Source organism: Bombina bombina, chromosome 7 (genome assembly GCF_027579735.1).
Source record: "Bombina bombina isolate aBomBom1 chromosome 7, aBomBom1.pri, whole genome shotgun sequence".
NCBI classification, from domain to species: Eukaryota; Metazoa; Chordata; class Amphibia; order Anura; family Bombinatoridae; genus Bombina; species Bombina bombina.
In genome coordinates, this window is record NC_069505.1 from 524,073,386 (window position 1) to 524,097,511 (window position 24,126).

Consider the following 24,126-nt stretch of genomic DNA (forward strand, 5'->3'; position numbering starts at 1 on the left):
GTGCTAGATTCTACGTTGATATGCGCTCCGCAGCAAGTTGGAGCCCGGTTTTCCTCTCAGCGTGCAGTGAATGTCAGAGGGATGTGAGGAGAGTATTGCCTATTTGAATGCAGTGATCTCCTTCTACGGGGTCTATTTCATAGGTTCTCTGTTATCGGTCGTAGAGATTCATCTCTTACCTCCCTTTTCAGATCGACGATATACTCTTATATATACCATTACCTCTGCTGATTCTCGTTTCAGTACTGGTTTGGCTATCTGCTATATGTAGATGAGTGTCCTGGGGTAAGTAAGTCTTATTTTCTGTGACACTCCTAGCTATGGTTGGGCACTTTGTTTATAAAGTTCTAAATATATGTATTCAAACATTTATTTGCCTTGACTCAGAATGTTCAACTTTCCTTATTTTCAGACAGTCAGTTTCATATTTGGGATAATGCATTTTAATTTAACATTTTTCTTACCTTAAAATTTGACTTTTTCCCTGTGGGCTGTTAGGCTCGCGGGGGCTGAAAATGCTTCATTTTATTGCGTCATTCTTGGCGCTGACTTTTTTGGCGCAAAAATTATATTTCCGTTTCCGGCGTCATACGTGTCGCGGGAAGTTGCGTCATTTTTTGACGTTATTTTGCGCCAAAAATGTCGGCGTTCCGGACGTGGCGTCATTTTTGGCGCCAGAAAGCATTTAGGCGCCAAATAATGTGGGCGTCTTATTTGGCGCGAAAAAATATGGGCGTCACTTTTGTCTCCACATTATTTAAGTCTCATTTTTTATTGCTTCTGATTGCTAGAAGCTTGTTCTTTGGCATTTTTTCCCATTCCTGAAACTGTCATTTAAGGAATTTGATCAATTTTGCTTTATATATATGTTGTTTTTTCTCTTACATATTGCAAGATGTCTCACGTTGCATCTGAGTCAGAAGATACTACAGGAAAATCGCTGTCAAGTGCTGAATCTACCAAAGCTAAGTGTATCTGCTGTAAACTTTTGGTAGCTATTCCTCCAGCTGTTGTTTGTATTGATTGTCATGACAAACTTGTTAAAGCAGATAATATTTCCTTTAGTAAAGTACCATTGCCTGTTGCAGTTCCTTCAACATCTAAGGTGCAGAATGTTCCTGATAATATAAGAGATTTTGTTTCTGAATCCATAAAGAAGGCTATGTCTGTTATTTCTCCTTCTAGTAAACGTAAAAAATCTTTTAAAACTTCTCTCCCTACAGATGAATTTTTAAATGAACATCATCATTCTGATTCTGATGATTCCTCTGGTTCAGAGGATTCTGTCTCAGAGGTTGATGCTGATAAATCTTCATATTTATTTAAAATGGAATTTATTCGTTCTTTACTTAAAGAAGTACTAATTGCTTTAGAAATAGAGAATTCTGGTCCTCTTGATACTAATTCTAAACGTTTAGATAAGGTATTTAAAGCTCCTGTGGTTATTCCAGAAGTTTTTCCTGTTCCTAATGCTATTTCTGCAGTAATTTCCAAAGAATGGGATAATTTGGGTAATTCATTTACTCCTTCTAAACGTTTTAAGCAATTATATCCTGTGCCGTCTGACAGATTAGAATTTTGGGACAAGATCCCTAAAGTTGATGGGGCTATTTCTACCCTTGCTAAACGTACTACTATTCCTACGTCAGATGGTACTTCGTTTAAGGATCCTCTAGATAGGAAAATTGAATCCTTTCTAAGAAAAGCTTATCTGTGTTCAGGTAATCTTCTTAGACCTGCTATATCTTTGGCTGATGTTGCTGCAGCTTCAACTTTTTGGTTGGAAACTTTAGCGCAACAAGTAACACATCGTGATTCTCATGATATTATTATTCTTCTTCAGCATGCTAATAATTTTATCTGTGATGCCATTTTTGATATTATCAGAGTTGATGTCAGGTTTATGTCTCTAGCTATTTTAGCTAGAAGAGCTTTATGGCTTAAAACTTGGAATGCTGATATGGCTTCTAAATCAACTTTACTTTCCATTTCTTTCCAGGGTAACAAATTATTTGGTTCTCAGTTGGATTCCATTATTTCAACTGTTACTGGTGGGAAAGGAACTTTTTTACCACAGGATAAAAAATCTAAAGGTAAAAACAGGGCTAATAATCGTTTTCGTTCCTTTCGTTTCAACAAAGAACAAAAGCCTGATCCTTCATCCTCAGGAGCAGTTTCAGTTTGGAGACCATCTCCAGTCTGGAATAAATCCAAGCCAGCTAGAAAGGCAAAGCCTGCTTCTAAGTCCACATGAAGGTGCGGCCCTCATTCCAGCTCAGCTGGTAGGGGGCAGGTTACGTTTTTTCAAGGAAATTTGGATCAATTCTGTTCACAATCTTTGGATTCAGAGCATTGTTTCAGAAGGGTACAGAATTGGTTTCAAGTTGAGACCTCCTGCAAAGAGATTTTTTCTTTCCCGTGTCCCAGTAAATCCAGTAAAAGCTCAAGCATTTCTGAAATGTGTTTCAGATCTAGAGTTGACTGGAGTAATTATGCCAGTTCCAGTTCCGGAACAGGGGATGGGGTTTTATTCAAATCTCTTCATTGTACCAAAGAAGGAGAATTCTTTCAGACCAGTTCTGGATCTAAAAATATTGAATCGTTATGTAAGGATACCAACCTTCAAGATGGTAACTGTAAGGACTATCTTACCTTTTGTTCAGCAAGGGAATTATATGTCCACAATAGATTTCCAGGATGCATATCTGCATATTCCGATTCATCCAGATCATTATCAGTTCCTGAGATTCTCGTTTCTGGACAAGCATTACCAATTTGTGGCTCTGCCGTTTGGCCTAGCTACAGCTCCAAGAATTTTTACAAAGGTTCTCGGTGCCCTGCTGTCTGTAATCAGAGAACAGGGTATTGTGGTATTTCCTTATTTGGACGATATCTTGGTACTTGCTCAGTCTTTACATTTAGCAGAATCTCATACGAATCGACTTGTGTTGTTTCTTCAAGATCATGGTTGGAGGATCAATTTACCAAAAAGTTCTTTGATTCCTCAGACAAGGGTAACCTTTCTGGGTTTCCAGATGGATTCAGTGTCCATGACTCTGTCTTTAACAGACAAGAGACGTCTAAAGTTGATTACAGCTTGTCGAAACCTTCAGTCTCAATCATTCCCTTCGGTAGCCTTATGCATGGAAATTCTAGGTCTTATGACTGCTGCATCGGACGCGATCCCCTTTGCTCGTTTTCACATGCGACCTCTTCAGCTCTGTATGCTGAAGCAATGGTGCAAGGATTACACGAAGATATCTCAATTAATATCTTTAAAACCGATTGTTCGACACTCTCTAACATGGTGGACAGATCACCATCGTTTAATTCAGGGGGCTTCTTTTGTGCTTCCGACCTGGACTGTAATTTCAACAGATGCAAGTCTCACAGGTTGGGGAGCTGTGTGGGGATCTCTGACGGCACAAGGAGTTTGGGAATCTCAGGAGGTGAGATTACCGATCAATATTTTGGAACTCCGTGCAATTTTCAGAGCTCTTCAGTTTTGGCCTCTTCTGAAGAGAGAATCGTTAATTTGTTTTCAGACAGACAATGTCACAACTGTGGCATACATCAATCATCAAGGAGGGACTCACAGTCCTCTGGCTATGAAAGAAGTATCTCGAATTTTGGTTTGGGCGGAATCCAGCTCCTGTCTAATCTCTGCGGTTCATATCCCAGGTGTAGACAATTGGGAAGCGGATTATCTCAGTCGCCAAACGTTGCATCCGGGCGAATGGTCTCTTCACCCAGAGGTATTTCTTCAGATTGTTCAAATGTGGGAATTTCCAGAAATAGATCTGATGGCGTCCCATCTAAACAAGAAACTTCCCAGGTATCTGTCCAGATCCCGGGATCCTCAGGCGGAGGCAGTGGATGCATTATCACTTCCTTGGAAGTATCATCCTGCCTATATCTTTCCGCCTCTAGTTCTTCTTCCAAGAGTAATCTCCAAGATTCTGAAGGAATGCTCGTTTGTTCTGCTGGTAGCTCCGGCATGGCCTCACAGGTTTTGGTATGCGGATCTTGTCCGGATGGCCTCTTGCCAACCGTGGACTCTTCCGTTAAGACCAGACCTTCTGTCACAAGGTCCTTTTTTCCATCAGGATCTGAAATCCTTAAATTTAAAGGTATGGAGATTGAACGCTTGATTCTTGGTCAAAGAAGTTTCTCTGACTCTGTGATTAATACTATGTTACAGGCTCGTAAATCTGTATCTCGAGAGATATATTATAGAGTCTGGAAGACTTATATTTCTTGGTGTCTTTCTCATCATTTTTCCTGGCATTCTTTTAGTATACCGAGAATTTTACAGTTTCTTCAGGATGGTTTAGATAAGGGTTTGTCCGCAAGTTCTTTGAAAGGACAAATCTCTGCTCTTTCTGTTCTTTTTCACAGAAAGATTGCTATTCTTCCTGATATTCATTGTTTTGTACAAGCTTTGGTTCGTATAAAACCTGTCATTAAGTCAATTTCTCCTCCTTGGAGTTTGAATTTGGTTCTGGGAGCTCTTCAAGCTCCTCCGTTTGAACCTATGCATTCATTGGACATTAAATTACTTTCTTGGAAAGTTTTGTTCCTTTTGGCCATCTCTTCTGCCAGAAGAGTTTCTGAATTATCTGCTCTTTCTTGTGAGTCTCCTTTTCTGATTTTTCATCAGGATAAGGCGGTGTTGCGAACTTCTTTTGAATTTTTACCTAAAGTTGTGAATTCCAACAACATTAGTAGAGAAATTGTGGTTCCTTCATTATGTCCTAATCCTAAGAATTCTAAGGAGAAATCGTTGCATTCTTTGGATGTTGTTAGAGCTTTGAAATATTATGTTGAAGCTACGAAATCTTTTCGTAAGACTTCTAGTCTATTTGTTATCTTTTCCGGTTCTAGAAAAGGCCAGAAAGCTTCTGCCATTTCTTTGGCATCTTGGTTGAAATCTTTAATTCATCTTGCCTATGTTGAGTCCGCCTCAGAGAATTACAGCTCATTCTACTAGGTCAGTTTCTACTTGCTGGGCGTTTAGGAATGAAGCTTCGGTTGACCAGATCTGCAAAGCAGCAACTTGGTCCTCTTTGCATACTTTTACTAAATTCTACCATTTTGATGTATTTTCTTCTTCTGAAGCAGTTTTTGGTAGAAAAGTACTTCAGGCAGCGGTTTCAGTTTGAATCTTCTGCTTATGTTTTTCGTTAAACTTTATTTTGGGTGTGGATTATTTTCAGCAGGAATTGGCTGTCTTTATTTTATCCCTCCCTCTCTAGTGACTCTTGTGTGGAAAGATCCACATCTTGGGTAGTCATTATCCCATACGTCACTAGCTCATGGAATCTTGCTAATTACATGAAAGAAAACATAATTTATGTAAGAACTTACCTGATAAATTAATTTCTTTCATATTAGCAAGAGTCCATGAGGCCCGCCCTTTTTTTGTGGTGGTTATGATTTTGTATAAAGCACAATTATTCCAATTCCTTATTTTATATGCTTTCACACTTTTTTATCACCCCACTTCTTGGCTATTTGTTAAACTGAATTGTGGGTGTGGTGAGGGGTGTATTTATAGGCATTTTGAGGTTTGGGAAACTTTGCCCCTCCTGGTAGGAATGTATATCCCATACGTCACTAGCTCATGGACTCTTGCTAATATGAAAGAAATGAATTTATCAGGTAAGTTCTTACATAAATTATGTTATTGCTTGTGCATAAACGTTTGCGTTCCACTTTTGATCTGGCCCTCTGTGTATTAGGGGAAGTGAGAGTTATGCGTCTTGGTGTCTGTGTATTAGGGGAGGTGAGAGGTATGTTTCCTAGTATCTGTGTATTAGGGGAAGGTGAGAGATAAGTGTCATTGTGTCTGTGTATTAGGGGAGGTGAGAGGTATGTTTCCTTGTGTTTGTGTATTAGGGGAGGTGAGAGATATGCGTCTTGGTATCTGTGTATAAGGGGTGGTGAGAGATATGTTTCCTAGTATCTGTGTATTAGGGGAAGGTGAGAGGTAAGTGTAATTGTGTCTGTGTATTAGGGGGAGGTGAGGGGTAAGTGTCCTGGTTTCTGTGTATTAGGGTGAGGTGAGGGGTATGAGTGCTGGTGTCTGTGTATTAGGGGGAGGTGAGGGGTAAGTGTCCTGGTGTCTGTGTATTAGGAGGAGGTTAAAGGCATGTGTCCTGGTATCTGTGTATTAGGGGGAGGTGAGAGGTAAGTGTCATTGTGTCTGTGCATTAGGAGGAGGTGAGAGGTATGTGGCCTGGTGTCTGTGTATTAGAGGGAGGTGATAGGTATATGCCCTGGTGTTTGTGTATTAGAGGGAGGTGAAAGGTATGTGCCCTGGTGTATGTGTATTAGGGGGAGGTGAGAGGTAAGTGTCATTGTGTCTGTGTATTAGGAGGAGGTTAAAGGTATGTGTCCTGGTGTCTGTGTATTAGGGGAAGGTGAGAGGTAAGTGTCATTGTGTCTGTGTATTAGGATGTGAGAGGTATGTGTCCTGGTCTCTGTGTATTAGGGGGAGGTGAGGGGAAAGTGTCATGGTGACTTTTTATTAGGAGAAGTGAGAGGTAAGTGATTTGGTGACTGTGTTTTAGAGAGAAGTGAGAAGTATGTGTCCTGATGCATGTGTGTTAGGGGAGGCTAGAGGTATGTACCCTGGTACCTGTGTATTAGGAGGTGAGAGGTATGTGTGCTGGTGTCTGTGTTTTAGGGGAGTTGAGAGGTAAGTGTGCTTGTATCTGTGTATTAAGGGTGGTGAGAGTTATGTGTTCTGCTGCCTGTGTATTAGAAGTAGGTGAGAGATACGTAAACTGGGGTGCATGCCATTGAGCTTCCATACTAGCTTGAGATTCATGTGCCTTTGTATTAGGAGATGCACATGCCCCCCTGTAACAGAATATATCAGGCTCAGCCAGTTATTTAGCTATAGGCTATACACAGACCCGCCCCCCTCTATACACAGTGCTCAGTGCCATTCCACACTGTGTTTCATTCACTCCCAGGGCAGAGAACAGAGCATTAGATCTCCACAAAGCATTCAGTAGCAACATCTGCTACAAAGGCAGCGTGCAAGGAACCTTCCTTAAACCTACATATAACAAATCCGTCCACGTGAGACTCCAGAAATACGCAGCAATATTGCAACCCAGAACTTTTCAAAAACCCTTGAAGACAAAGAACGGATTTTTTTTTCTAAGAAAACAAATTAGACGTCAGGACATAAGAATCTATAAAACCTGTAAAGAGAACAAAAATGTAATTTGAACCAGTGTTACTTCAAAGAGCTAAATATTGCAAATATATATATTTTTTGGGGATAAAACTATTATTATTATTAAATTTTTTTTTACTATTTTGGTTGCAACCAATGTATAAAAGATTCTATTTTTTTAATAACACACAGATGAAGCAGAAGACTGGAGGTTAACAGGATTGTGCAGCGGATGGGATAATTGTCACTGTATAGATTGACTTTTGACTTCCTTTGTGTTATTAGGACGGCTGATCCCAAAGAGTTGGTAGCACATTGTGCTGTAAGGATTTTTATTAGGAATTTTAACATTTTTTTTGGCAAGGATGGCTGCTAATAAAGTTGGAAAGAGGATGATTGGAAAGACACATTCTCCATCCAGAAATAGGGACTCTGGACAAAATATACAAAGGAGACAAGCCCGAGTTACTGTTAAATATGACCGCAAGGAGCTGCAAAAACGTCTGGATGTGGAGAAATGGATAGATGATAGATTGGAGGAGCTGTATGTGGGAAGGGTAAGTAATATGGGCAAAAATTATGGGAGAGTGGTGGGTTTTAGGGAAGGAAATTATATTATGTGAAATTATGTCCTAATCATGTCACTGTCATTAGTGCACTTTAGTCCTAGCAGGGACTGAGCACATAAACATGTCACTGTCATTAGTACACTTTAGTCCTAGCAGAGACTGAGCCCATAAACATGTCACTGTCATTAGTACACTTTAGTCCTAGCAGGGACTGAGCCCATAAACATGTCACTGTCATTAGTACACTTTAGTCCAAGCAGGGACTGAGCCCATAATCATGTCACTGTCATTAGTACACTTTAGTCCTAGCAGGGACTGAGTACATAAACATGTCACTGTCATTAGTACACTTTAGTCCTAGCAGGGACTGAGTACATAAACATGTCAATGTCATTAGTACACTTCAGTCCTAGCAGGGACTGAGCACATAAACATGTCACTGTAATTAGTACACTTTAGTGCTAGCAGGGACTGAGCCCATAATCATGTCACTGTCATTAGTACACTTAAGCCCTAGCAGGTACTGAGCACACAAACATGTCACTGTCATTAGTACACTTTAATCCTAGCAGGGACTGAGCACATAAACATGTCACTGTCATTAGTACACTTAAGCCCTAGCAGGGACTGAACACATAAACATGTCACTGTCATTAGTACACTTTAGTCCTAGCAGGGACTGAGCACATAAAAATGCCACTGTCATTAGTACACTTCAGTCCTAGCAGAGACTGAGCACATAAACATGTCACTGTCATTAGTACACTTTAGTCCTAGCAGAGACTGAGCACATAAACATGTCACTGTCATTAATACACTTTAGTCCTAGCAGGAACTGAGCCCATAATCATGTCACTGTCATTAGTACACTTTGATCATAGCAGAGAGTGAACACATAAACATGTCACTGTCATTAGTACACTTTAGACCTAGCAGGGACTGAGCACATAAACATGTTACTGTCATTAGTGCACTTTAGTCCTAGCAGGGACTGAGCACATAAACATGTGACTGTCATTAGTACACTTTAGTCCTAGCAGGGACTGAGCCCATAAACATGTCACTGTCATTAGTACACTTTAGTCCTAGCAGAGTCTGAGCACATAAACAAGTCACTATCATTAGTACACTTTAGTCCTAGCAAGGACTGAGCCCATAAACATGTCACTGTCATTAGTACACTTTAGTCTTAGCAGGGACTGAGCACATAAACATGTCACTGTCATTAGTATACTTTAGTCCTAGCAGGGACTGATCCCATAAACATGTCACTGTCATTAGTACACTTTAGTCCTAGCAGGGACTGAGCACATAAACATGTCACTGTCATTAGTACACTTTAGTCCTAGCAGGGACTGAGCACATAAACATGTCACTGTCATTAGTACACTTTAGTCCTAGCAGGGACTGAGCACATAAACATGCCACTGTCATTAGTACACTTTAGTCCTAGCAGGGACTGAGCCCATAAACATGTCACTGTCATTAGTACACTTTAGTCCTAGCAGAGTCTGAGCACATAAACAAGTCACTATCATTAGTACACTTTAGTCCTAGCAAGGACTGAGCACATAAACATGTTACTGTCATTAGTGCACTTTAGTCCTAGCAGGGACTGAGCCCATAAACATGTCCCTGTCATTAGTGCACTTTAGTCCTAGCAGGGACTGAGCACATAAACATGTCACTGTCATTAGTACACTTTGGTCCTAGCAGGGAATGAACCCATGAGCATGTCACTGTCATTAGTACACTTTGGTCCTAGCAGGGACTGAGCCTATAAACCTGTCACTGTCATTAGTACACTTTAGTCCTAGCAGGGACTGAGCACATAAACATGTCACTGTCATTAGTACACTTTAGTCCTAGCAGAGACTGAGCACATAAACATGTCACTGTCATTAGTACACTTTAGTCCTAGCAGAGACTGAGCCTATAAACATGTCACTGTCATTAACACACTTTAGTCCTAGCAGGGACTGAGCTCATAAACATGTCACTGTCATTAGTTTACTTTAGTCCTAGCAGGGACTGAGCACATAAACATGTCACTGTCATTAGTACACTTTAGTCCCAGCAGAGACTGAGCACATAAACATGTCACTGTCATTAGTTCACTTTAGTCCTAGCAGGGACTGAGCACATAAACATGTCACTGTCATTAGTACACTTTAGTCCTAGCAGGGACTGAGCACATAAACATGTCACTGTCATTAGTACACTTTAGTCCTAGCAGGGACTGAGCACATAAACATGTCACTGTCATTAGTACACTTTAGTCCTAGCAGAGTCTGAGCACATAAACAAGTCACTATCATTAGTACACTTTAGTCCTAGCAGGAACTGAGCCCATAAATATGTCACTCTCATTAGTAAACTTTAGTCCTAGCAGGGACTGAGCACATAAACATGTCACTGTCATTAGTACACTTTGGTCCTAGCAGGGACTGAGCCCATAAACATGTCACTGTCATTAGTACACTTTGGTCCTAGCAGGGACTAAGCACATAAACATGTCAATGTCATTAGTGCACTTTAGTCCTAGCAGGGAGTGAGCCCATAAATATGTCACTGTCATTAGTAGACTTTAGTCCTAGCAGGGACTGAGCACATAAACATGTCACTGTCATAAGTACACTTTAGTCCTAGCAGGGACTGAGCCCATAATCATGTCACTGTCCTTAGTACACTTTAGTCCTAGCAGAGTCTGAGCACATAAACAAGTCACTATCATTAGTACACTTTAGTCCTAGCAAGGACTGAGCCCATAAACATGTCACTGTCATTAGTACACTTTAGTCTTAGCAGGGACTGAGCACATAAACATGTCACTGTCATTAGTATACTTTAGTCCTAGCAGGGACTGATCCCATAAACATGTCACTGTCATTAGTACACTTTAGTCCTAGCAGGGACTGAGCACATAAACATGTCACTGTCATTAGTACACTTTAGTCCTAGCAGGGACTGAGCACATAAACATGTCACTGTTATTAGTACACTTTAGTCCTAGCAGGGACTGAGCACATAAACATGCCACTGTCATTAGTACACTTTAGTCCTAGCAGGGACTGAGCCCATAAACATGTCACTGTCATTAGTACACTTTAGTCCTAGCAGAGTCTGAGCACATAAACAAGTCACTATCATTAGTACACTTTAGTCTCAGCAAGGACTGAGCACATAAACATGTTACTGTCATTAGTGCACTTTAGTCCTAGCAGGGACTGAGCCCATAAACATGTCCCTGTCATTAGTGCACTTTAGTCCTAGCAGGGACTGAGCACATAAACATGTCACTGTCATTAGTACACTTTGGTCCTAGCAGGGAATGAAGCCATGAGCATGTCACTATCATTAGTACACTTTGGTCCTAGCAGGGACTGAGCCTATAAACCTGTCACTGTCATTAGTACACTTTAGTCCTAGCAGGGACTGAGCACATAAACATGTCACTGTCATTAGTACACTTTAGTCCTAGCAGAGACTGAGCACATAAACATGTCACTGTCATTAGTACACTTTAGTCCTAGCAGAGACTGAGCCTATAAACATGTCACTGTCATTAACACACTTTAGTCCTAGCAGGGACTGAGCTCATAAACATGTCACTGTCATTAGTTTACTTTAGTCCTAGCAGGGACTGAGCACATAAACATGTCACTGTCATTAGTACACTTTAGTCCTAGCAGAGACTGAGCACATAAACATGTCACTGTCATTAGTACACTTTAGTCCTAGCAGGGACTGAGCACATAAACATGTCACTGTCATTAGTACACTTTAGTCCTAGCAGGGACTGAGCACATAAACATGTCACTGTCATTAGTACACTTTAGTCCTAGCAGAGTCTGAGCACATAAACAAGTCACTATCATTAGTACACTTTAGTCCTAGCAGGAACTGAGCCCATAAATATGTCACTCTCATTAGTAAACTTTAGTCCTAGCAGGGACTGAGCACATAAACATGTCACTGTCATTAGTACACTTTGGTCCTAGCAGGGACTGAGCCCATAAACATGTCACTGTCATTAGTACACTTTGGTCCTAGCAGGGACTAAGCACATAAACATGTCAATGTCATTAGTGCACTTTAGTCCTAGCAGGGAGTGAGCCCATAAATATGTCACTGTCATTAGTAGACTTTAGTCCTAGCAGGGACTGAGCACATAAACATGTCACTGTCATAAGTACACTTTAGTCCTAGCAGGGACTGAGCCCATAATCATGTCACTGTCCTTAGTACACTTTAGTCCTAGCAGGGACTGAGTACATAAACATGTCACTGTCATTAGTACACTTTAGTCCTAGCAGGGACTGAGCCCATAATCATGTCACTGTCATTAGTACGCTTTAGTCCTAGCAGGGACTGAGCACATAAACATGTCACTGTCATTAGTACACTTTAGTCCTAGCAGGGACTGAGCACATAAACATGTCGCTGTCATTAGTACACTTTAGTCCTAGCAGGGACTGATCCCATAAACATGTCATTTTCATTAGTACACTTTAGTCCTAGCAGGGAATGAACCAATAAACATGTCACTGTCATTAGTACACTTTAGTTCTAGCAGGAACTGAGCACATAAAGCTGTCACTGTCAGTACACTTTAGTCCTAGCAGGTACTGAGCACATAAACATGTCACTGTCATTAGTACACTTTAGTCTTAGCAGGGACTGAGCACATAACCGTATCACTGTCATTAGTACACTTTAGTCCTAGCAGGGACTGTGCCTATAAAGATGTCACTGTCATTAGTGCACTTAAGTCCTAGCAGGGACTGAGCCCATAAACATGTCACTGTCATTAGTACACTTTAGTCCTAGCAGGGACTGATTCTGTGTCCTGTCACTAAAGGGAGGTGAGTACCCATGCAATAGTCACTTTTATTAGTACACGTTGGTCCTAGTAGGGACAGAGCCCATAAACATGTCACTGTAATTAGTGCACTTTGTCATATCTGTCTCCAGTATACATTACAAATACATTCTCAGATCACCATTTATGGCACTTTTTTTGTTATATGCAAAACTGATTACAGGTGATATGAAAATTATTTTCCCAGGAACTGTGACGGTCACTTCTTTAGTAAATGTAAATGAGTAATTTACTTGAGAGCATAGTCCCTGACAAAAAAATATGATAGTTTTGCAAATTCCAAAATGATAGCATATTTACACCAGGGGTTATATTTATGTAAATTCTGAAATGCATATTAGCCTGTCCCATTATTTATTATGCCTGGAATGCCTATAGGTTTCTAAGTTATTGTATACAGTTCACTGGGGATGGAGAGAGAACAGATCAGTTTGGATAGAATAACAGGAATTGGAATTCACTAAGACAGTGAGTCTAAGTGAATAAATGTGAGTTGAGTGGAGGATTTGCTAGGTCCTATGAGTAATAGCACTTCAGGATACTGCAGTATGCCCCTAATCGGTAGTCTTTGCCAGGGCAGACCAATACGCAGAACAGGTGCCACTAATAACCCTTTGTATTGTGCATCAACATTTCTTATTTCACCTAAATGCTATGTTCCTAAGGCAGCTGGAATCTGACCCCGTCTTCCATTCGGTCCCCTTTTGCAGTCTCCGCATGAAGTGCTTTGTTACAGGCAGGATACTGTGTGCAAGGGAAGGAACAGACTGGAGCGCAGTGGGCATCCGATGTGTGTTCAAAGCTGGCACAAAAGTCAAGATGTACAGGGGGGTGTGAGTCTAGTTAAAGGGACATGAAACCCAGTTTTTTTTCTTTCATGATTCAGATAGAGCATAGCATTTTAAACAACTTCCCAATTTATTTGTATTATCTAATTTGTTTTGTTCTCGTTGTATGCTTTAATTAAATGTATACTTAGGTAGGCTAAGAAGCTGTTTGATTGGTGGCTGCACATAAATGCCTCTTGTCATTGGCTTTCAGATAGCTTCCAGTAGTGCATTACTGCAGCTTTAACAAAGGAAACCAGGAAATTGAAGCAAATTAGATCATAGAAGTAAATTGTAAAGTTATTTAAAATTGTATTCTCTGTCTGAATCACAAAAGAAAATGTTTGGGTTTCATGTCTCTTTAACCCCTTAATGACCGAGGAAGTGCAGGGTACGTCCTCAAAAAAAAAGGCAGTTAACGCCTGAGGACGTACCCTGCACGTCCTCGGTGTGGAAAGCAGCTGGAAGCGATCCTGCTCGCTTCCAGCTGCTTTCCGGTTATTGCAGTGATGCCTGAATATGGAGGCATCCTGCAATAACAATGTATGGCCATCCGATGCAGAGAGAGCCACTCTGTGGCCCTCTCTGCACCGGAGATCGGTGGCTTCCTTCGTTGGTGGGTGGGAGCAGTACCGGGAGGCGGGTGGCGGCCATCGATGGCCCTGGAGATGTGCAGGGGGCGGGATCGTGGGCGGGGATGTCCGGGGGCGCGCACGGGCGCGCGCGTGCATGATAGGGAGGGGGCGCGTGCACGGGGAGGGAGCGGGTGGGAAAGCTGCACTACAGAAAATAGGATTGGTAATAGGATAGGTTTATACCGCTAATAAAATAAAAAAGAAAGCTAAATCAGGGGGTGTTGGGTTGGTATGTGGGAGGGAAGCTACACTACAGAAAAAAAACTGTGAAAAAAAAAACAGAAAACATTTTTTCTGCAAACTGGGTACTGGCAGATAGCTGCCAGTACCCAAGATGGCCCCCACAATGTCAGAGGGGGACGGTTAGAGAGGTGTTTGGGGGGGATCAGGGAGGTTGGGGGATAAGGGGGATACTACACAGCAGCATATGTAAATATGCTATACAATTTAAAAAAACAACAACAAAGATTCCCTTTATTTTTGTACTGGCAGACTTTCTGCCAGTACTTAAGATGGCGGGGACAATTGTGGGGTGGGGGAGGGAAGGGAGCTGTTTGGGAGGGATCAGGGGGTGTGATGTATCAGATGGGAGGCTGATCTCTACACTAAAGCTAAAATTAACCCTGCAAGCTCCCTACAAGCTACCTAATTAACCCCTTCACTGCTAGACATAATACACATGTGATGCGCAGCGGCATTTAGCGGCCTTCTAATTACCAAAAAGCAATGCTAAAGACATATATGTCTGCTATTTCTGAACAAAGGGGATCCCAGAGAAGCATTTACAGCCATTTGTGCCATAATTGCACAAGCTGCTTGTAAATTATTTCAGTGAGAAACCTAAAATTGTGAAAAATATTAAGTTTTTTTTAATTTGATCGCATCTGGCGGTGAAATGGTGGCATGAAATATACCAAAATGGGCCTAGATCAATACTTTGGGTTGTCTACTACACTACATTAAAGCTAAAATTAACCCTAGAAGCTCCCTACATGCTCCCTAATTAACCCCTTCACTGCTGGGCATAATACACGTGTGGTGCGCAGTGGCATTTAGTGCCCTTCTAATTACCAAAAAGCAACAACAAAAGCCATACATGTCTGCTATTTCTGAACAAAGGGGATCCCAGAGAAGAATTTACAACCATTTATGCCATAATTGCACAAGTTGTTTGTAAATAATTTCAGTGAGAAACCTAAAGTTTGTGAACAAAATTGTGAAAAAGTGAAAAAATTTTTTTATTTGATTGCATTTGGCGGTGAAATGGTGGCATGAAATATACCAAAATGGGCCTAGATCAATACTTTGGGGTGTCTTCTAAAAAAAAAATATATACATATCAAGGGATATTCAGGGATTCCTGAAAGATATCAGTGTTCCAATGTAACTAGCGCTAATTTTGAAAAAAACATAATTTATGCTTACCTGATAAATTTATTTCTCTTGTAGTGTGTTCAGTCCACGGGTCATCCATTACTTATGGGATATATTCTCCTTCCCAACAGGAAGTTGCAAGAGGATCACCCAAGCAGAGCTGCTATATAGCTCCTCCCCTCACATGTCATATCCAGTCATTCGACCGAAACAAGACGAGAAAGGAGAAACTATAGGGTGCAGTAGTGACTGGAGTTATAATTTAAAATTTAGAACCTGCCTCAAAAAGACAGGGCGGGCCGTGGACTTAACACACTACAAGAGAAATAAATTTATCAGGTATGCATAAATTATGTTTTCTCTTGTTAAGTGTGTTCAGTCCACGGGTCATCCATTACTTATGGGATACCAATACCAAAGCTAAAGTACACGGATGAAGGGAGGGACAAGGCAGGAACATTAAACAGAAGGAACCACTGCCTGTAGAACCTTTCTCCCAAAAACAGCCTCCGAAGAAGCAAAAGTGTCAAATTTGTAATATTTGGAAAAAGTATGAAGTGAAGACCAAGTTGCAGCCTTGCAAATCTGTTCAACAGAGGCCTCATTTTTAAAGGCCCAAGTGGAAGCCACAGCTCTAGTGGAATGAGCTGTAATTCTTTCAGGAGGCTGCTGTCCAGCAGTCTCATAGGCTAAACGTATTATGCTACGAAGCCAAAAAGAGAGAGAGGTAGCCGAAGCCTTTTGACCTCTCCTCTGTCCAGAGTAAACGACAAACAGGGAAGAAGTTTGTCGAAAATCTTTAGTTGCCTGTAAGTAGAACTTCAGGGCACGGACCACGTCTAGATTATGCAAAAGACGTTCCTTCTTTGAAGAAGGATTAGGACACAATGATGGAACAACAATCTCTTGATTGATATTCCTGTTAGAAACAACCTTAGGCAAAAACCCAGGTTTAGTACGCAGGACTACCTTGTCTGAATGAAAGATCAGATAAGGAGAATCACAATGTAAGGCAGATAACTCCGAGACTCTTCGAGCCGAGGAAATAGCCATCAAAAACAGAACTTTCCAAGATAAAAGTTTAATATCAATGGAATGAAGGGGTTCAAACGGAACACCCTGAAGAACTTTAAGAACCAAGTTTAAGCTCCACGGAGGAGCAACAGCCTTAAGCACAGGCTTAATCCTAGCCAAAGCCTGACAAAAAGCCTGGACGTCTGGATTCCCTGCCAGACGCTTGTGTAAAAGAATAGACAGAGCAGAAATCTGTCCCTTTAGTGAACTAGCGGATAAGCCCTTTTCTAAACCCTCTTGTAGAAAAGCCAATATCCTAGGAATCCTAACCTTACTCCATGAGTAACTCTTGGATTCACACCAATATAAATATTTACGCCATATCTTATGGTAAATTTTTCTGGTAACAGGTTTCCGAGCCTGTATCAATGTATCAATAACCGAATCCGAAAACCCACGCTTTGATAGAATCAAGCGTTCAATCTCCAAGCAGTCAGCCTCAGAGAAATTAGGTTTGGATGGTTGAAAGGACCCTGAATTAGAAGGTCCTGCTTCAGAGGTAGAGACCATGGTGGACAGGACGACATGTCCACTAGGTCTGCATACCAGGTCCTGCGTGGCCACGCAGGCGCTATCAGAATCACTGATGCTCTCTCCTGTTTGATCCTGGCAATCAGTCGAGGTAGCAACGGAAAAGGTGGAAACACATAAGTTATGTTGAAAACCCAAGGGGCTGCAAGTGCATCTACCAGCACCGCTCCTGCGTCCCTGGACCTGGATCCGTAACGAGGAAGCTTGGCGTTCTGGCGAGATGCCATAAGATCCAGATCCGGTTTGCCCCAACGACGAATCAGTTGAGCAAATACCTCCGGGTGTAGTTCCCACTCCCCCGGATGAAAAGTCTGGCGACGTAGAAAATCCGCTTCCCAGTTCTCCACACCTGGGATGTAGATCGCTGACAGGTGGCAAGAGTGTGACTCTGCCCAGCGAATTATCTTCGAGACTTCCAACATCGATAGGGAACTCCTGGTTCCCCCTTGATGATTGATGTAAGCCACAGTCGTGATGTTGTCCGACTGAAACCTGATGAACCTCAGTGTTGCTAACTGAGGCCAAGCTAGAAGAGCATTGAATATTGCTCTTAATTCTAGAATGTTGATTGGTAGGAGTTTCTCCTCCTGAGTCCACGATCCCTGAGCCTTCAGGGAGTTCCAGACTGCTCCCCAGCCTAGAAGGCTGGCATCTGTTGTTACAATCGTCCAATCTGGTCTGCGAAAGGTCATTCCTTCGGACAGATGAACCCGTGACAACCACCAGAGAAGAGAATCTCTGGTCTCCTGGTCCAGATTTAGCAAAGGAGACAGATCTGAGTAATCCCCGTTCCACTGACTTAGCATGCATAGTTGCAGCGGTCTGAGATGCAGGCGCGCAAATGGCACTATGTCCATTGCCGCGACCATCAAGCCGATTACTTCCATACACTGAGCTACTGATGGGCTTGGAATGGAGTGAAGGGCACGGCAAGCATTGAGAATCTTTGATAACCTGGACTCCGTCAGGTAAATCTTCATCTCTACAGAATCTATAAGAGTCCCTAGAAAAGGAACCCTTGTGAGCGGTAACAGAGAACTCTTTTCCACATTCACTTTCCACCCATGCAACCTCAGAAATGCTAGAACTATCTCTGTATGAGACTTTGCATTTTGAAAACTTGACGCTTGAATCAGAATGTCGTCTAGGTACGGAGCCACCGCTATGCCTCGTGGTCTTAGTACCGCCAGAAGTGAGCCCAGAACCTTTGTAAAAATTCTCGGGGCCGTAGCTAACCCGAAGGGAAGAGCTACAAACTGGTAATGCCTGTCTAGAAAGGCAAATCTTAGGTACCGATAATGATCTTTGTGAATCGGTATGTGAAGGTAGGCATCCTTTAAGTCCACTGTGGTCATATATTGACCCTCTTAGATCATGGGCAGGATGGTCCGAATGGTTTCCATCTTGAACGATGGAACCCTTAGGAATTTGTTTAAGATTTTTAAGTCTAAGATTGGTCTGAAGGTTCCCTCTTTTTTGGGAACCACAAATAGATTTGAGTAAAACCCTTGTCCTCGTTCCGTTCGCGGAACTGGGTGGATCACTCCCATCACTAAGAGGTCTTGTACACATTGTAGAAATGCCTCTTTCTTTACTAGGTTTGTTGATAACCTTGACAGATGAAACCTCCCTTGTGGAGGAGAAGTTTTGAAATCCAGAAGGTATCCCTGAGATATAATCTCCAACGTCCAGGGATTCTGTACATCTCTTGCCCAGGCCTGGGCGAAGAGAGAAAGTCTGCCCCCCACTAGATCCGTCTCCGGAGAGGGGGCCCTGTCTTCATGCTGTCTTAGGGGCGGAAGTAGGCTTTCTGGCCTGCTTGCCCTTGTTCCATGACTGGTTGCCTTTCCAACCCTGTCTGTAACGAGCAGTAGTTCCTTCCTGTTTTGGAGCGGAGGAAGTTGATGCTGCTCCTGCCTTGAAGTTACGAAAGGCACGAAAATTAGACTGTTTGGCCTTTGATTTGGCCCTGTCCTGAGGAAGGGTGTGGCCCTTACCTCCCGTAATGTCAGCAATAATTTCCTTCAAGCCGGGCAAGAATAAGGTCTGCCCTATGAAAGGAATGTTAAGTAGTTTAGACTTAGAAGTTACATCTGCTGACCAGGATTTAAGCCATAGCGCCCTGCGCGCCTGTATGGCGAATCCGGAATTTTTAGCCGTAAGTTTGGTTAAATGCACTACAGCATGGAGAGGCGGGGCTGACTGCTGAGCTGTGAGGACGTGTGTGTGCAGAGCTCCCGAACTTAAGCATATATTTCTTGTAAATACTTTAGTTTATTTTTATTTTTTATCATATAGAACAACTTAAGTAGCTGGCTAAAAGCTGATTAATCACGGGAGCAACTTCTCCTGCACTTTTCATCAAAGCTAACGGCTCCGATAACAAGCACTGTCACAGCGGCTTGCGACTAGAGGAGGTTTTGGCAAGCCCTAAAACGGACCACATACTCCCTTCCAGCACCACTGCCACACCACTCCGGAGGGTCGGGGCTCCACTCCGGAGGGCTACACAGGCCGGCAACAGACTGAAGGAAAGAGGAGACAAGCGACTCAGCTCACTGCATGTACCCGCAGGTACTGAGCTGCACAGACCCGTTCGCTGACATCGGGGGAAACCCCTTACCACAACCCCTTGTCGTGAGACTTTCTGAGGACCCGACCACGCCGAACATCAGAGTGGGCACCCCAAGCAACAGGGACAGATCGATTCCCATAGAGAACAAGCTAAGTGCAGTGGCGCGAAACTCCGCCATCTTGGCCGCAGCACTTTTAGGCCTACGGGCCTTCCAGATCCTACACACCTAAGAGACTAACAACCGAAGAAAACAGGGTAAGCAATATACACAAGCTATACACACAAGAACCCTGCCTACCATTCTGGGCCTCCGATGGGTGAAATATAGGCCAGACCCTTATAGAAATTTACCGGTCTCACTGCTATACTAACCAGGCCTCAATAACCACGTGGCTGGTCGGACCCCCATCCACTAAAACGGCTTATGGCCGAACAACAAGGGGGATAGTTGTTTCCTACATAACCTACATACATTAGCAGAGAAAAGATTAATCACTCTACAGACTTTCTAACTACACGAAAGGTGTCTTTTTCGTTTTGGTCGCTGACTGCTATGCACACCATCTAGAACTATATCAATGTGCTGAGGCACCTACTGAGCCGGTCAGTTCCTTACTAAATTATCCCTGCAAGAAACAACACAAATACCTCCTAAGCCTAAGGGGGCAGAACTAGAGACTGCACTTTGGGATCCACTTTAGGAGTGTTTTCAGGGACGGACAAGTAGTCACCAGACTAAGGAACTACAACTGGCCTATTACTACTAGACCATACACACCCTGCCTCGCAAGTTTTATGATTCACCCACAACTGTTACAATGCATACACAGTGATTGAAATGAGGTGAGGGTGAAGGGGTTCAACTTGCTCTTTCCTTCCTTTAGCAAGCACAGACCTAGAGTCATGCTTTAAACTTTGACACAGTAACATCTCCCACATCATTTAACCCCTGAGTCGAATACTAAACCAAAGTGTCACTACTTACTTACATACTCTTTTTGTTTTCCCTTCCTCTGGACCCCTACTGCATCACATGATGAAGAATAAAACACAAACAGTTAAAGAATGCCTATCAAAGTCCCAACTGAAACACAAACAGGGGAATAAAAGCCCCCCTACCCAAGGAGACTCATTGAATACCAGCCTAGTAGAAATGGCAGCACCTCTCTCATCAGAAATTCAAAACAAAGAGTTGCTTTCTCAAATTAAATCCGTGTTCCAGGAAGAGCTTAAATCAGCTTTGTCGGATCTCAGACAGGATATCAAGGAAATTGGTACCCGCACTGCTGAACTGGAGGAAAAAACAGATGCAATAGCAGATGAAATACCTCACATACAAAAATCTATTTCAGAACATGCAGAATATATAAATAAACTAGAGGATCAAATAGAAGACCTTGAAAACAGATCCCGCAGATCCAACCTAAGAATCAGAAATCTACCGGAAACATATAAAAATCTGGATGAGACCGTGACCTCTCTATTTCATCAACTGGCCCCAGATATAGAACCAGATAAGCTCTTAATGGACAGAGTACACAGAGCCCTTACCAAACCCCAACAGTCCTCTGCAAGAGACATAGTCCTCAAACTTCACTACTACCATGTGAAAGAACTAATCCTCAAAGCGGCCAGACAATTGCCAACAATAAATTTTGAGGGCCACTCCATCCAAATTTATGCAGACGTAGCACCAATCACATTACGGAAGAGAAGGGATCTTAAACCTATTACACAAGCCCTCTCGAGGGCCCAAGTCAAATACCGATGGCTGTTTCCCTTCAAATTGGCCTTTTCATATAATAATATCTATTATGCTTGCTCGGACTTGAATGAGGGACTATCGACTCTCCGAAGATTGGAGATCCCCTTTGATCCCCCTCAAACACCCCTCAACAAGAACCCCCAGAAAAAACACATTCAAAGGGAGTGGACCCCAGTAGGCCAAACGAAAAAGCATAGGAAAAATAAGACTGTCTCAAATACCCATTCAGAAGACGAGTCACCCTCTGAAGAAGAATCCTCCCCGACCTGACAAAACTGAAGGTCTAGGAGGATCCTAATTCTTAAGTTTCTGAAGCTTTGGTTAATTGTTAGCGGCCCTGAGGCTAATAGACCTTAATAACATAAAATAACAGCTAAAATGGCCTGCAGGTCCGAGAACTTTGTACTAGTCAAGTCTGCACATCACATTTTTGTTTTTCTTTTTTTTTTGTGTATTGTTATTTTTGCAGACCTGGTTATTTTTTGACCTCACTCAGGGGTTGTTATTGTTATAGTTATTGTTGCTGAAATTAATGATGTTAATATAGTTGATATAATTCATAGTACAGCTATAGAATGTTCTGTACACCAAAATTGTTACTAGTATCATTTATAAGTCTGTTTGCACTATTTCTTTTCTCCTTCTCTCCTCTCCTTATCCCCCCCTATTATTAAACCCAGACATACACCACTCTCCCTATACATTATCTCTCTTGCCCTCTCTCTCTCTCGCACATTTCACATTTACGCATCCCTAACCCCCTCTTTTCCTAACACTTCTGGACATGACATAAGACACATAACTTGTATTTCCAGCCACACCACACTACCACTGACATCCAACACTCACTCTTCCCTCCCATCCCCCCCTAATCTTCCCTAACCCTCTCATAGGAAGGCTTATCCTAGGCACCTGCTAAAGTGCCCTTCACCCGCCTCATTAAAATGTTACTCCCTGACAAGGGAAACCATTGTAAAGTTTAAGTTTAATTTTCCTCATTATAATTTGTGTTTTGTTCGTTCAGGCATGTCATCAGATGATTTTGATCCCTTCAAATATATCACCTCATGTATATTTGTGCTTCCCACGATGTGGGATGGAAATCGGTACCCCTCCATGGTTTGGCCGTCAGGTAGGTCCCGGCTCTCTCACTCTCAGAACTACTCAATATGTTGGATCACACCCAAATCCTTAAACAGCTTGCAGTTTTCTACCCACTTGCAAATCCTTCCTAGGGATTCAATAGATGCTAATACACCTTTCACCCCAATATGTCTATAAAAATCCTCTCCCATAATGTCAGAGGGCTTAACTCCGACATGAAAAGAAAGAAAGCTATTACTACATATAAAGCACTACACGCCCACATAGTATTATTACAGGAGACTCACTTCACCAAAGATTTCACTCCCAAGTATTGGGATAAAGTTTTCCCAACACAATATCACCCAATAAGCGGGAAAAAGAAATGCGGGGTCACCATTTTAATTCATTCTTCCCTAAATTTCAAAGAGGAAGAAATTATTAGAGATAAAGAAGGTCGTTTTTTGTTGGTTAGAGGCTTAATTCACAATTCTCCTGTTCTGATCGTCAATGTTTATGCCCCAAATGAGCGCCAGGGCCCCTTTATTACTAAATTAAGCAAATTATTGACCCAATGGAAAAAACATAAGATTATCATGGGGGGCGACTTTAACTTAGCTCTGGACCAAGATCTAGACAGAACTTCTACTAAATCTCTAAAGGCCAGACCCCCTAGCTCAACCACACACATCCTGAAAGATTTTACCTTAGATCACAATCTAATAGACAGTTGGAGGGCTCTACATAATTGGGCCAGGGACTACACCTATTTTTCCCCAATGCACCTCACCCAATCCAGACTAGACTACATTTTTCTCAGCCAAATCTTGGTCCCTCTGCTAACAAGCGCTAAAATAAATAACTGCCCTTGGTCAGACCATTCTATTGTAGAAACCACGTTAGCAGGACTCATCAACCCCGCCAGGACCAAATCCTGGACCCTTAACGCTAACCTATTACAGGACGCTTTAGTCTCTCAGAAAAGAAGGGAACACATTATAGAATTCATTAGGCTAAATATAGATAGTACACCTAACCCCATTTTTGTCTGGGGAGCGCTCAAAGCCTATGTAAGAGGCAACCTGATCACTGAATCAAATCACAGAAACAGAATACATAAAAACAAAATGACACAACTACAAGCTAGGGCTAATGAGTTAAGATCCCAATGTACAGCTAATACCACTAAACAAAAGAGACTAGAACTGAAAAACATAAATGAAGAAATAAATCAATTACTTAACAAAGAAGCAGCTAGATCTATTAAACAGATTGACTCACATTACTACATATATGGAAATAAGCCCGACAGAATGCTAGCCAACAAACTCAAGGAAATAACTAGATGCACTACAGTCCCCCAAATACAACTATCAGATCATAAGAACACCAATGACCCCCTCCAAATTGCGAACACCTTTGCTGACTTTTATCACAATCTCTACAATCTCCCTATACACAAAGGTAGGGTTGATAGATCCGCAAAATTAGATACTTTTTTAACTGCAAACCCCCTCCCAACAATCACTGAGGAAGAGAAATCTAGTCTAAACGCCCCGATCTCCGAGACAGAGATAAAATATACCATCAAAAACTTAAAGACTTCTAAAACACCTGGTCCG

The 24,126-nt window shown here is 42.1% G+C and overlaps 1 protein-coding gene across 1 annotated transcript in view; it reads left to right on the forward strand.

Moving 5' to 3' along the window:
* Nucleotides 1-6,974: 6,974 nt before the first annotated feature.
* The window catches only part of LOC128666975 (protein phosphatase 1 regulatory subunit 14A), a 78,217-nt gene continuing 61,065 nt past the window's right edge, over nt 6,975-24,126 (forward strand). The window contains exon 1 of the mRNA XM_053721816.1: nt 6,975-7,746. Within this exon, the coding sequence (XP_053577791.1) occupies nt 7,555-7,746 (192 nt within the window). The 5' untranslated portion in view covers nt 6,975-7,554. The remainder of the gene's footprint in view (nt 7,747-24,126) is intronic.